This window comes from Vicugna pacos, chromosome 4 (genome assembly GCF_048564905.1).
Source record: "Vicugna pacos chromosome 4, VicPac4, whole genome shotgun sequence".
Classification (NCBI taxonomy): domain Eukaryota; kingdom Metazoa; phylum Chordata; class Mammalia; order Artiodactyla; family Camelidae; genus Vicugna; species Vicugna pacos.
The window spans coordinates 61173148-61185731 of NC_132990.1; the positions used below are offsets into that span (position 1 = coordinate 61173148).

Here is a 12584-nt window from a genome sequence, read left to right on the forward strand (position 1 = left end):
GAGGTTCCTCAAAAAAATAAAAATAGAACTACCATATGACCCAGCAATTCCACTCCTGGAGATAGATAGATAGATAGATCTCCAAAGAAAATGAAAACACTAATTTGGAAAGATACATGCACCCCAATGTTCATAGCAGCATTATTTACAATAGCCAAGTTACAGAAGCAAACTAAGTGTCCATCAACAGATGAATGGATAAAGAAGATGTGGTATAGATGTATAATGGAATACTACTATACCATAAAAAATAAAATTTTGCCATTTGTAACAACATGGATGGACTTGGAAGGTATTATAGTTAGTGAAATAAGTCAGACAGAGAAAGACAAATACTGTATGTTATAACTTATATGTGTAATCTAAAAAATAAAACAAACTAATGACTGTAACAAAAAAGAAGCACACTCACATATATAGAAAACAAACTAGTGTTACCAGTTGGGGAGGAAAGAACTTGAAAGGGGCAAAATATGGGTAGGGGATTAAGAACAAACTACTATATATAAAATAAATAAACTACAAGGATATATTGTATAGCACAGGGAATATAGCCAATATTTTATAATAACCATAAATGGAGTATAATATTTAAATTGTGAATCACTATGCTCTACACCTGAAATGTATATAATATTGTAAATCAACTATATCTCATTTTTTTAAAAGATAAGAGCTTAAAAAAAAGAGAAATCTGTTTTGTGTGTTATTAATATAGCAATTCCAGGCTTTACATGCTTACTATTTGTATGGTATATCATTTTCAATCTATTTAATTTTAACTCTTCTGTGACTTTTTAAAGGATCTTGTAGGGAGCCTAAAATTGGGTCTTGCTTTTTTATCTGTTATAAAAACTCTGCCTGTTAATTGGAGTGTTTAGTTCATTAACTTTTAAGGTAATTATTGCTAGGTTGGATTTAGGTCCACCATTTTATTATTCGTATTATTTGTCCCTTTGTTTTGTTCCTCTGTACCTCCCTTCCTGCTTCCATTAGGAATTTTAAAATAGTTTTTAGAGGTTCATTTAACTTTATCCATTGTGTTTTTGGCTATGCCTCTTTGCCTTACTAATTAATGGTTTCTCTAGGGATTGCTCTATACATCCTTGACTTTCACAGTCTACTAACAATTGATATTGTAGCATAGCACACAAAATTTAGAAATCTTACTACAATATAGGTCCACCCCTCCTTTGTTTATGCTAGAGTTGTTATATGTATTGCATCAAATACCTTACATCCACGTAAGACAGTATTTTAAGTTTTGTTTTAAACAATCCAACGTACTTCTAAAGGAATTAACAGGTTAGAACAGTCTTTTATATTCACCATTTCTGATCCTTCCTGAAGAACTGAGTTTGCATCTGATATTATTTTCCTTCAACCTGAAGAACTTTATGGTCTTCTGGGGATAAATTCTCTTGATTTATTTATATAAAAAGGGATTATTTCATCTTCATTCTTAACAGATATTTTTGTTGGATACAGGATTTGAGATTCAATGCTTTTTTTCTCTATAGCATTTTAAGAATACTGTTCCCATTTTCTGGCCTCCAGTTTTTGATGCTAAGTCACCAATCATTAAAGTTGTTTTTTATTACATATAATGAATCAATTTCCCCCCCTGGCTTTAAGATTTTATTTTTATCTTTAGGTTCCACAGCTTGTCTAGGATGTGCCTAATCATAGTTTTCTTCCCATTTATCCTGCTTGGAGTTCACCGAGATTCTCAATTCAGTACGTTTATTTCATCTACCAAACTTGAGGAAATGTCAACCACTATATCTTCAAATATTTTATATGTCCCATTCTTTCCTCATTCTCCTTTTGGGACTTCATCTACAAATATGCAAGACTTTTTTTTTTAATTAAATAAATGTCAAGGTTAATGTATTTTCATCATTTTCTCTTGCTTGTTTGATCATTTCTACTGATCTATTTCAAGTTCAATGATTCTTTCCTCTATAATTACATCCTGCTCATAAACATATCCTGTGAATTTTAAATTTCAGCCATGGGATTTTTCAGTTCTAGAAATCTCTTTTGGTTTTTCTTTGTAGTTTCTATTTCTTTGCTTGAGTTAAAAATCTTAACATTCATTGTGAACATATTTTATTTTATTAATCATAGTTATATTAGCTACACTGATACCTTCATCAGCTTACTCCAGTTTCTGGGTTGATGGTCTGTTTTCATGAAATGGGATCACATTTTCCTGATTATTTGAATGTCAAGTAAATTTTCTTGTATCCTAGATATCATGAATGATAAGTTGTGGCAATTCTGGATTCCATTATATTCCTTGGAGGAGTGTTAATGTTTTTGTTCTATCAAATAATTAACATGGTTGAACTCAAACTTTAAACTTTGTCTCTACGGCAGCAGCACAAATGAAAGCTCAGTTCAAAAGACAAAAGGGTTAGGAGTCTGTACCATACATGCATGGTTCAGGGGTCAGCCAGAAATTGGGCAGAGCTTATTTACATAATTTGGGTTTCTCACTATTGGAATCTCTGTTTTGGGGCATTCTCCTCTCACTTTCCTGTAGCTGTTGTTGCCCTGAACTCAGTCATGTGGTTTTTTCATGTTAAAAAACCTGCATGTTTTCTCTCAAATTATCCCTTGCCACCACACCAAGTTCTATCTTATGAGGATGTCATACTTTATTTAATCAGTTAACTGGCAACTTATGTTTTATCCATTTCTCTGTATTCTGTAATAATAATAGGACACTCTAATTATATATCATAGAATACATTCCTGGAAGTGAGACTGCAAGACATTTTAAAGATCTGACATATACTCTCAGATTTACATTTAAATCGGTTATACAAACTTGACGACCAAAATCAGTGTATGAGAAATCTTGTTTTCTACATCTCTTGCAAACCTAATTATTTTTAAAATATTGGTTCAATAGAAATTTTTCTTATTTTTCCTCTTCTGTGTGTCAGAGGAGATCAGTATCTTTCTCTCTTTTCTCATACCCTCAGATTCTAAAAGATATGTGTCTGGAATGCTCTTCCATCATATAGACACATGACTTGCTTCTTTTCTCACTCTTTAAGTCTTTGCTTGTGTCACCACCTAAGTGAGCCTAAGCTTAGTCGACCACCGCTACTACCATATTTAAAACTGCATTATCTTCCAATTGCAATCCCCTTCCCTGCTTTGTTTTTTGCCATACCACTTGCCACCCTTGTTATAATCTACATTTTAATTACAGTGGACCCCTGTAAGATTGAACTGTGCAGGTCCAATTACACATGGATTTTTTTCAATAAAAATATTCAGTACTGCACAGTTCATGGTTGGTTGACTCCTGAGATGTGGAATCACAGATGTGGAGGGCCGACTATAGAACTTTAGCATCCACAGATCTGTGGCCGGTCCTGGAACCAATCCCCTGTAGATACCAAGGGGTGACTTATTTAGATTTATTGCCTGTCTTCCACTCTAGAATTATGCTCTCCAAGGAAAAGCTTTCTTTTCTTGTTGTTTCATTGACTGCTATATCTCTAGGACTTAGTGCTCAATGTATAGTAGATGATCAATATTACTTGAATAAATAAATGTTTTAAAATGCTTAATAATTTACTTTATGGATGTATGCCCCTTCCTCTTCTTTATATTAAAGAAATATCCAGGAACATTTGTAAATGTTTTCAAAATTTATGTAAACAATTATTCAGATAAGTGATTCTCAAAATGTGGTCCCCACACCAGCCATATCAGCATTCTCTGGGAATTTCTTTAAAATGCAAATTCTCAGACCCCACCACAGACTTACTAAATCAGAAACCATGTGGGTGGGACCCATTTCTAAAGACTGTTTTCACAAGACCTCCAGGCATATTTGGTGCATGTTAAAGCTTGTGTGTCATTGATTTAGACTCACCTACGTACGTCTATTTTCTTTCATTGTTCACCTCCAGTCAGTTTTAGACATCATTTCCTCATTCGCTGATGCTAAATTTGAATTCATTTCTTGCTGCATAGGATGGCTTTTAGCATTCATTTCTACTGTTCAGGCATACCTATATTCTTGACTGTTCCAGGTGTGGCTATGGGTTCTCCAAGAGGTGTACGAAATTTAATCTAATCGTAACGTGCAACTGTTTTATTCTTCTAAAAAGTGCAGATTTTCTACCGCTCTGGACAGTGATGATTCATTCTGTGAACAGTGCAGACTTTCATTGGGTAAAAAATTACTAATGGCTATAGCTTCCACAGTTCATTTTCTTCCCCTGAGAGTAAATAAGTTACTTGATAACAAGGGCATAATATCCATGAGTTGATCTTTCAATGCATTCATGTGCACATGTGCACACACACACACAAGTTCCATTCTAAGTATTTATACCTTTTAATTCTCCAAAATGAGGTCAGAAAGGCAGGCACTGAAATGGGAAATGTTTGCAAAGATGGCATTTAATCACATATTTGTTCAGAAGCAATGACCATGACCAAGGTCTGCTATTGGGCAAGAACAGGAAGTAGTGCCATTTGTTGCAATACATCTGAAATCCCAAAGTGAGGTATTCATGTATAAGCACTTTGGATATGAAACAAGATGGAGTGATTATTCAGAAAATCACTTGCATTCAACTGCAATCACAATTCATCAACAATCTTTAAAAATATGGCGAACTGAAGAAACATGGTGCTGAGTTTTAGCTGTAATTCATTATTTTAATGAAAGAACATATTTGAAAGGAAAAGCCTTTGTGAATTCAGTATCAAATTTAACAACATATGCTCATTCAGGAACAGACATAACGTTTTACTTTGTCAAACAACATTGTGGAGTGGGTTCAATGAAAATTTTCGTTAGTGTTGATTTATACATATTAAAAGGATCTTAATTCTGAAAATAATATATGTACATTATTTAAAAATTTAAGCAGTATACAATAAAAAGGAGATTTCCCTCCTATTGCAGACCCCATTCCTGAACTCCTGCACCCAATGGCAATCACTCAGTTTCTTCTGTGTTTTTTCAAACCAATCTATTCACATACAAATATATGTACACACACACACACACACACACACCCCCTTTTGTACACAATTTGGAACATACTATACACATAGCTGAGAAACCTGCTTTTTTCACTCAACAATGTATCTTGGATAGCATTCCCTACTAGCACCTGTGTGTCGTCAGCTGCTTTATTTTTCTCTTAATTTGATGTTAATATTTTTTACATAAATAATAACTCTTTTATAGTTTTCTGCTGATGTAGAAACTAGCAAAGACATTAAGAAAGAGCTGTGTGATAGCATCAAGGATGAAACTCACACCAGTGGTCACACACATTTACACACGGCAATAAAGAGATACGCAAATTCAGTTCTCCTGTATGATGCTTAAGTACACAACACTCAAGCAACTTGGGAACTTTGTCGGCAGATGTAATTTGTTTCTCTAGTGCTCTGATTACTCAATTTATTAACAATTTTAAAAGCTATATATTTCAATCTGAACATATAGATCATTTATAATAATGATTTTTAAAACAATATTTTCTATGAAAGGTTTAATATCATTTAAACTCTCCATCCATTTCCTCTATGTGAAGATTCATTTTCAAATTCTCTCATGTGTAATGAGGTGTGACTTCTTGTTAAAGGCTTTCTAACATCCTTTAAATTCAGAATACTTCTAAAGTTACATAAACTCTTTAGTTCAGATTTCCCACACTAATTTCACGCATGCGATTTCTCTTCTGAATGCGTTTTCACATGTTTAGTAAGGGATGCATTTTGTTTGAAGGCTTTTCCACATTCATTACATTCATAGGGTTTCTCTCCAGTGTGGGATCTCTGATGTATAACAAGCTGTGACTTTGCATTGAAGGCTTTTCCACATTCATTGCATTCATAGGGTTTCTCCCCAGTGTGAGTCCTCTGATGCACAATGAGGTGTGACTTTTGGCTAAACGCCTTCCCACATTCATTACATTCATAGGGCTTCTCCCCACTATGAACTCTCTGATGTTGAGTAAGGCCTTCAATTTGTTTGAAGGCCTTCCCACACTGATTACACTCAAAGGGACTTTCACCCGTATGAGTTCTCATATGGTAAGTAAGAGATGAACTATGTCCAAAGGCTTTTCCACATTCATTACACGTGTAGGGTTTCTCCTTAGTATGAGTTCTTTGATGTATAATGAGATGTGACTTCTTGCTGAAAGCTTTCCCGCAATCATTACATTCAAAGGGTTTCTCACCTGTATGAATTCTCATATGTTTGGTAAGGGATGAGCTATACTTAAAGGCTTTTCCACATTCATTACATTCATATGGAATTTCACCTGTATGTGTTCTCACATGTTCCGTAAGAGATGAGTTATACCTAAAGGACTTTCCACATTCCTTACACTCATAGGGCTTCTCGCCTGTATGAGATCTCACATGTTGAATAAGGTTTGAGCTATGTCTGAAGGTTTTCCCACATTCAGTACATTCATACGGCTTTTCCCCAGTATGAACTCTCAGATGGTCAGTGAGGGCGTGTTTATGACTGTGGGCTTTGCCACACTGAATACATTCATAAGGTTTCTCTCCAGTGTGAGTTCTCTGATGTACAACGAGGTGAGATTTTTGGCTGAAGGCTATCCCACATTCATTACACTCATAAGGTTTCTCCCCAGTATGAATTCTCTGATGATCAACAAGTCCTTGCTTATGGCTGAGAACCTTCCCACACTCATTGCATTCATACGGTTTCACTTTAGCCTGAGCTTTATCATGCTTAACAGGAGATGAGCTATGGCTTGATGATTTTTCCTGTTTTTCTCCAGACTGAATTATGTCCAATTTAGTATGTTTTCTGCCAGTTTGAAATTTGTTAGGCCCATTAGATAAGTTATGATTGGATAATTTCTCATGTTTTTTTCCAGTTTGATTTTTGTCTTTCTTTGTATCAGATAAACTTTGGCTGAATGATATCCTGTGCTTTTTAGCTACATCAGGTTTCTTTTCTGCACAGTTTCTTACATGACCAGGTAAGTCTAAATGCTTTCCAGGAGAATCAAATTTAAGAAGCTTTTTTTTTGAAGAAACATGTTTTGTATTCACATTTTTTTCCCCCAGTGAACTGCATTCATTGCCTTTTTCCTCAGTCAGGGTTTTTTGTTTGCATGCAACTTTCCTAAGGAGTCTGTTTTGAGATTCCTGGTAGTTCTTTAGGTGGTCATCATCTTGCTGGACTTCTCCTAAAATGGAATTCAATGAGACACTCTTGTGAGTCTTCACACTCTCATAATTTGGAATATAGCTTATAAAGAAATGTCCTGTTGTGGAGCTTAATCTTTATTCAAGCCTAGTATCCTAAAGTGAATGAAATATCAAGTGAAAATTTCCCTGTCCTTTTGGACTTGAGGGGGAAAATGCTGTAATAAAAACAAGAAAAGAAAATTGGCAATACTGTTTAGAAAAAGCTTTAGCTGTTGATAAACACAAACTTGCACCCTGGGATAGAAGATGTAACACACGCAAGGAGCAGTGAATAAAAACAGATGAAGTTCAAAGACCTTGTGATTGAGGTCGACATTTTCGGGGTCTCTCTTCAGCCCAAGCTGCCCAGCTTTAATAACTGCCAATCCACCCATAGCATTTGGCTCCCACAGCCTGTACCACATTGATCCAACTCTCCATGGTCATCGTTGGAGACAGCTGGCTCAAGCCAAGATGTCCAATAGGAGTCTGCCTCCTAAAAACTTAGACTCTAGTTAGTCTCTCCTGGGTGCTAAATTTAAAAATGATGTAAGACAAATACTATAAAGTCATATTTTCCCCGCGTAAATAGAAAGTTCATCAGTACAAAGAACGAAGCATACATCCACAGAAAAGCAAAGATGTTAGATCATGTGTCCTCAAAGAGATCATTTGCATAACCAGAATTCCAGTGGCTTCCCAGGCCTGGTTCTAGTCTCCAGCTCACGCATGTGCCCTTTAATTACAAGAGGCCTTATAATAAATTCCTGGATTTACTTAGGATAGCTCAAGTAAAATTTTCTTATTGCTCCCTCAAGATCCAAAATAGAGGAAAATAAGGTAAGTCAAGTCCACCAAAGAATACCACCCAGCTCCCAGGTGACTGAGGGATTAAGCAGGATATGATAATGTTCCACTGCACTTTCTGCTGACACCCATGATCAATATAATAATGACCTTCCTGTACTAAAAACACCCCTCAGTTTCTCTGAGTTCCCTGATGTTTTTACTATGGGATAAAACTCACAGTAATGAGACTGGCAAACAAATTTCATGCCACTTGGATGTTCAGGGCACATATACACTTGTTTTCTAACAGTTTGCTATGGAGCACCCCTTCCTGTCAGGTCACTCTAATTGCCAATTATAAATTTTAAGTGAATTCTCCACTCTAAGTGATTGCTCACACCCCTTCCTCTACATAGGATACAATTATACATTTTGAGATATCTTCTCAACCCATGCTTTGCTTCTCTGAGACCACCACTCACATTGACAGATGTAGGCAGCCATGTGTGCACTATACAATCCAACTTCTGTTTGAAAGCAATTGATTGGACAGTGGTAAACATCAGGCCCCAGCTAATCCAACAATATTCTCTCTGCTAAGGACTTAAAATTAAAACTTAAAGACTTCTGCTAGCTAGATATGAACACTACATATGTAAAAACCTAAGAACTTAGGAGCTGGGACTACCATTTCGGGGGTGGCCTTTTTCAGCTATATACATGGGAGACTCAAAGAGAGAAGCAGCTATGAGTCCCCATGACCTCAGAAAGAAAGAGATAAAAAGTGAACAGTTGTCTTCGGTAGTAAAAGAACATTACATGGATAAAGTGAAAACTGGACTCAAACAGGAAACAGTAATGGCGCTTGAATACGTACCTGGAAAATACTATTATTTTTATGGAGAAGTTTTAAGAGATTAGTTCTCATGGAGAAAAGGTCAATTTTTATAAGTATACATAAGATAGTGGTACAAATATACTAGGAAGAAGTGGAGTTACCAGCTGCTTTTTCATTTAGGAAATTTTAAGTGACACAAGCATCCTGGGAGAAAGAATGTAATAGAAATTTTTATGTAGCGAGACAAAGGCTGCCTCCCCCAAGGATGCTAGGGAGGAGGGAGGATCCCCTTCTGGGAGGAAAGGGATCAAAACTCAAACATTTCCCCTTGAGGTTTAGCATTATAAGAACCTCTTATAATGATGGTTTGGGCTGGTCCCAACTGACTGGACAGCAGGGAAAGACATAAAACACCACGAGAGAAATTCACCGTTAGGGAGGGGAGGAGAATCGGAACTAGTGAATTGGTATAATAGCGTAATACTAGGGGAGAGCTGGGTCTGGTAGAGCACGTGATTAAGGCTATAAGTTTGTCCTGAATCTGAGACAGTAACTAAAACACAAATTTTAAGCTAAAATGACTGTAACTTCAGAAACTAAAATATGAAGCTCACTAGACCCAGCAAACCACCAGATGAAATAGAGAAGCCCTTCCTTGAAGAAACTCCAAGTGCAATACAAGAACCTAAAACAAGAATAGTCATCGTAGCAATGACAAAGGTGTATGTATTAAATGACTCAGGATTATATTTCAGTTATAACACCAAATATGAGCGAGAAAAGTTAAGATAGCCAAAACTGGAGCCACTAATGGATGGATCAAAAATTCTATGAAGTCTTTTCATTTGTCCCTAGAAGGACTGGTCCCTCTGGTCTCAAGATATTCACGGAGGTTTGGAAAATTCAGGGTCAGAGGAAACTTAAAAAGGTATTGTGAACATTCTGCTAATTTGGGGACTGTAGTGACATATAAAAACTGAATATTTTAATCTTTGGGGACAACATCTAAGATGAATTATTTTCTGAAAAACAAAAGGGGGGATTTAACAAATCTACCTAAGAATTTGAGCAATTCAGGTGTGGAATGATATGAATCTGATTTGGGGGATACCAGTCAGAATGAGGGGGAAAAAATGAACCAGGAGCTGGTTCCATGAACCAGGTCCAGATGAATCAGGATAGTAAGAGGGAAGGCAGAGAGCAAAGATTCATGGGAACTCCACGGTAGACAGGCCTAAAATCTGACCCTGATAACAACAGGGAAGGTGAAAGGAAGCTCTAATTTACAAAGAAAGATACAGCTTTCAATTTCTGACACTCTGATAATGAGCTGTCCTATAAGCAGGTAAAACAGAAGACAAAGGAATTAGAGATTTATCTGGATAAGATAAATTCATCTCGGAAATCACCAGTGTAGAATAAATAGCTTGTATTTGCACAATAGATTATTCCTTTGAGGGGAAATACAATAGAAAAAGGGAATAGACAGTAGAAGACAAAATCTTACGGATACTTCAGCAAAGTGAAAAGGAAGAGAATCTGGTGAAATAAATGGTAAAGAAACACTTAAAGGTTAAAATCAGATTCAAGTGGCACAATTCAAGCTAGATGAGCAAGAATTTCAGGCTGATCAAAATTATTACAATCTGCACTGGAAGGTAAGCAGGGCTGAAAAGTCAGAAAGTTAGTTAAAAGGCATGAATTCTGTGGGATTTGACTGCAGGAGTTAGGGAGAAAGTGGAAAGAATGAGGGTGGTATAGACTACAGGTCCAGAGCATCTCAGAGTGAAAGGGTAGAAATGGAAAGCAATGAGGGGCAGAAGCATCATGCCAAGAGATTTAGAAAGAGGACAGATTTAAGAATGCCTGAGCACCTAAGGGGAGGAATTTGATACTATGGGGTCTCAAGGTGTGGGTGGACGAAGGGAGAAAAACTGAGGACATTAGGAAAAGGGAGAATAATTTTTACTAGCACTGCTTTAGAGAGGTAAGCAGGAATGGGATTAGCTAAGAGAAGAGCTAAGGGGGTTCACTGCTTTTTCTCAAAACTGAGCAATAGAGAGCACAGATGAGGAAGGATGGCTATATGGAAGGGTCAGTTGGGCATCTGATGGTCTGGTACCCAAGGTTAGAGCCCTGTTTTTCACCTTTTTTCTTATCACAACCTGAGTGGTATGGCAGACTGTATTACTGTTCCCTGTGGAAAGATTACACCTCCCAGCCCCACTGCATAGCCATTTGAATCTTCCCTTTGAAAGGATTATGCATTCCTACCCAGCTGAATTTGGGAGTGGCCAGATGATCCCATCTCTGACCAACCAACCAAGAAAATGTAAGCAGTAGGAGATATCTACCACACCCAATCAGTGACTTTGAAGTCAGCATGTAGTCATCAAGTTCCACTCCCTCTTCTTTCCCTCTGTAATGAGACCATAATTTGCCAAATAGGGACTGCTCTTTCAATGTAGGTCTAAAAGGTAATGTGGAAAAGGGCTGCAGTTTAAGCAAGAAACAAACATTTCTTGTTTGTAGGCCACTAACATTTTGGGGTCATTCCTTCATGGGGATAACTTAGCCTAAACTGACTGATACAAGTGGTATACGCAAACTCCCGTAAGTAACACGGGTTCATGACTATAGTGGCCTTCATATGAGAACCTCTCATGTGGACAGGTTCACAGAAGGAAGAAATATGAGAATCTCCAAGGTTAGAGAATCTTTGTAATTTGAACTCCTCTTCCTGTAGGAGATTTTGATATTTTTCTACTGCTATTTCCTGGTCAAGAAAGAAGGGTCTAGAGTCTTTAAGAGGCATTGAAGAATAAATTATTCTTTGAAAATTCCTAAGTCACCACCAAGAAACCAGGAACTTACTTCCGCTGGCTCCCATTTGCTTGGGTCTTGCTGTTTCACTCAGACCACCTCGTGTGGGGCTTTTCCCCTTCCCCAACCACAGCCCTTCTCCTTTTTCCAACTTGCAGATCATGTCTGGTTTGAGAGCTTGATACCCTACTTATGAGAAACAGTGGAAATCAAGTGTTAGAACAACAAACATCCCAGAAATCAAGCACTAACATTTGTGCTTCAGTGGTTTTAAAGGATGAAAGAACACGGCTTCTGAAATTTCGCAGTGCAGAAGCCCACGTACCCCATCTGAGCAGACCTTCCATCTTACAGGCAGAGGCACAAGTATTCTGCCTAGTACCTAAAAGGGATGAAAATGCTCTGACTATAAAAATCAAGGATAAACTTACCAAGGACTTGGGAGAGAAGGTATCACAGTAGGTACATTTCAACTTACGAAGAAATTGCCCTTACCCATCGAGGCTAGGTTGCTGTAATTCTCCAGCATCACATCCTTGTACAGGCTCCTCTGAGCAGGATCTAGTTGCTCCCATTCCTTCTTGGTAAAGGCCATAGTCACATCTTTGAATGTTACCGATCCCTGTAATAGCATATTTCTAGTTCAGTCTACTGTTATCCACATTTGTGAGAGAGCTGTACAAGATAATTATGGCTTGTTTTCACCTTGACCATTCAATGTTGATCATGTCACAAAGGGTGCTTATCTTTCACCCAATTTTGCATTTTTATTTTTGAGAAACAAAAATCGTATTAAGAAATGTCCCTGTTATGGACTGAATGTTTGTGTCCCCCATAAATTCGCTGTTGAAACCGTGTGATGAGCTGTGTGATAAGCCACTCGGTCTATGGTTATTCAAAAAAAAAACTGTAC

At 37.1% G+C, this 12584-nt stretch overlaps 2 protein-coding genes across 4 annotated transcripts in view; one reads left to right on the forward strand and one right to left on the reverse strand.

Annotated features, from left to right (window-relative positions):
* SLC31A2 (solute carrier family 31 member 2) overlaps positions 1–12584 on the forward strand; it is a 445176-nt gene that overhangs the window by 376526 nt on the left and 56066 nt on the right. The window lies entirely within an intron of this gene.
* The window catches only part of ZFP37 (ZFP37 zinc finger protein), a 35598-nt gene that overhangs the window by 19368 nt on the left and 3646 nt on the right, over positions 1–12584 (reverse strand). For 2 of the 3 annotated variants that reach the window (XM_072959931.1, XM_031677141.2), the window contains exons 2-4: positions 12167–12293; positions 11723–11860; positions 4434–7220 (exon numbers count right to left, since the gene is read on the reverse strand). In XM_072959931.1, coding sequence (XP_072816032.1) covers positions 5710–7220; positions 11723–11860; positions 12167–12266 — 1749 coding nt within the window. In that variant the 5' untranslated portion in view covers positions 12267–12293 and the 3' untranslated portion in view covers positions 4434–5709. Of the gene's footprint in view, positions 7221–11722; positions 11861–12166; positions 12294–12584 lie in introns of those variants that run through there. The other variant, XM_072959930.1, reaches the window with a different exon arrangement.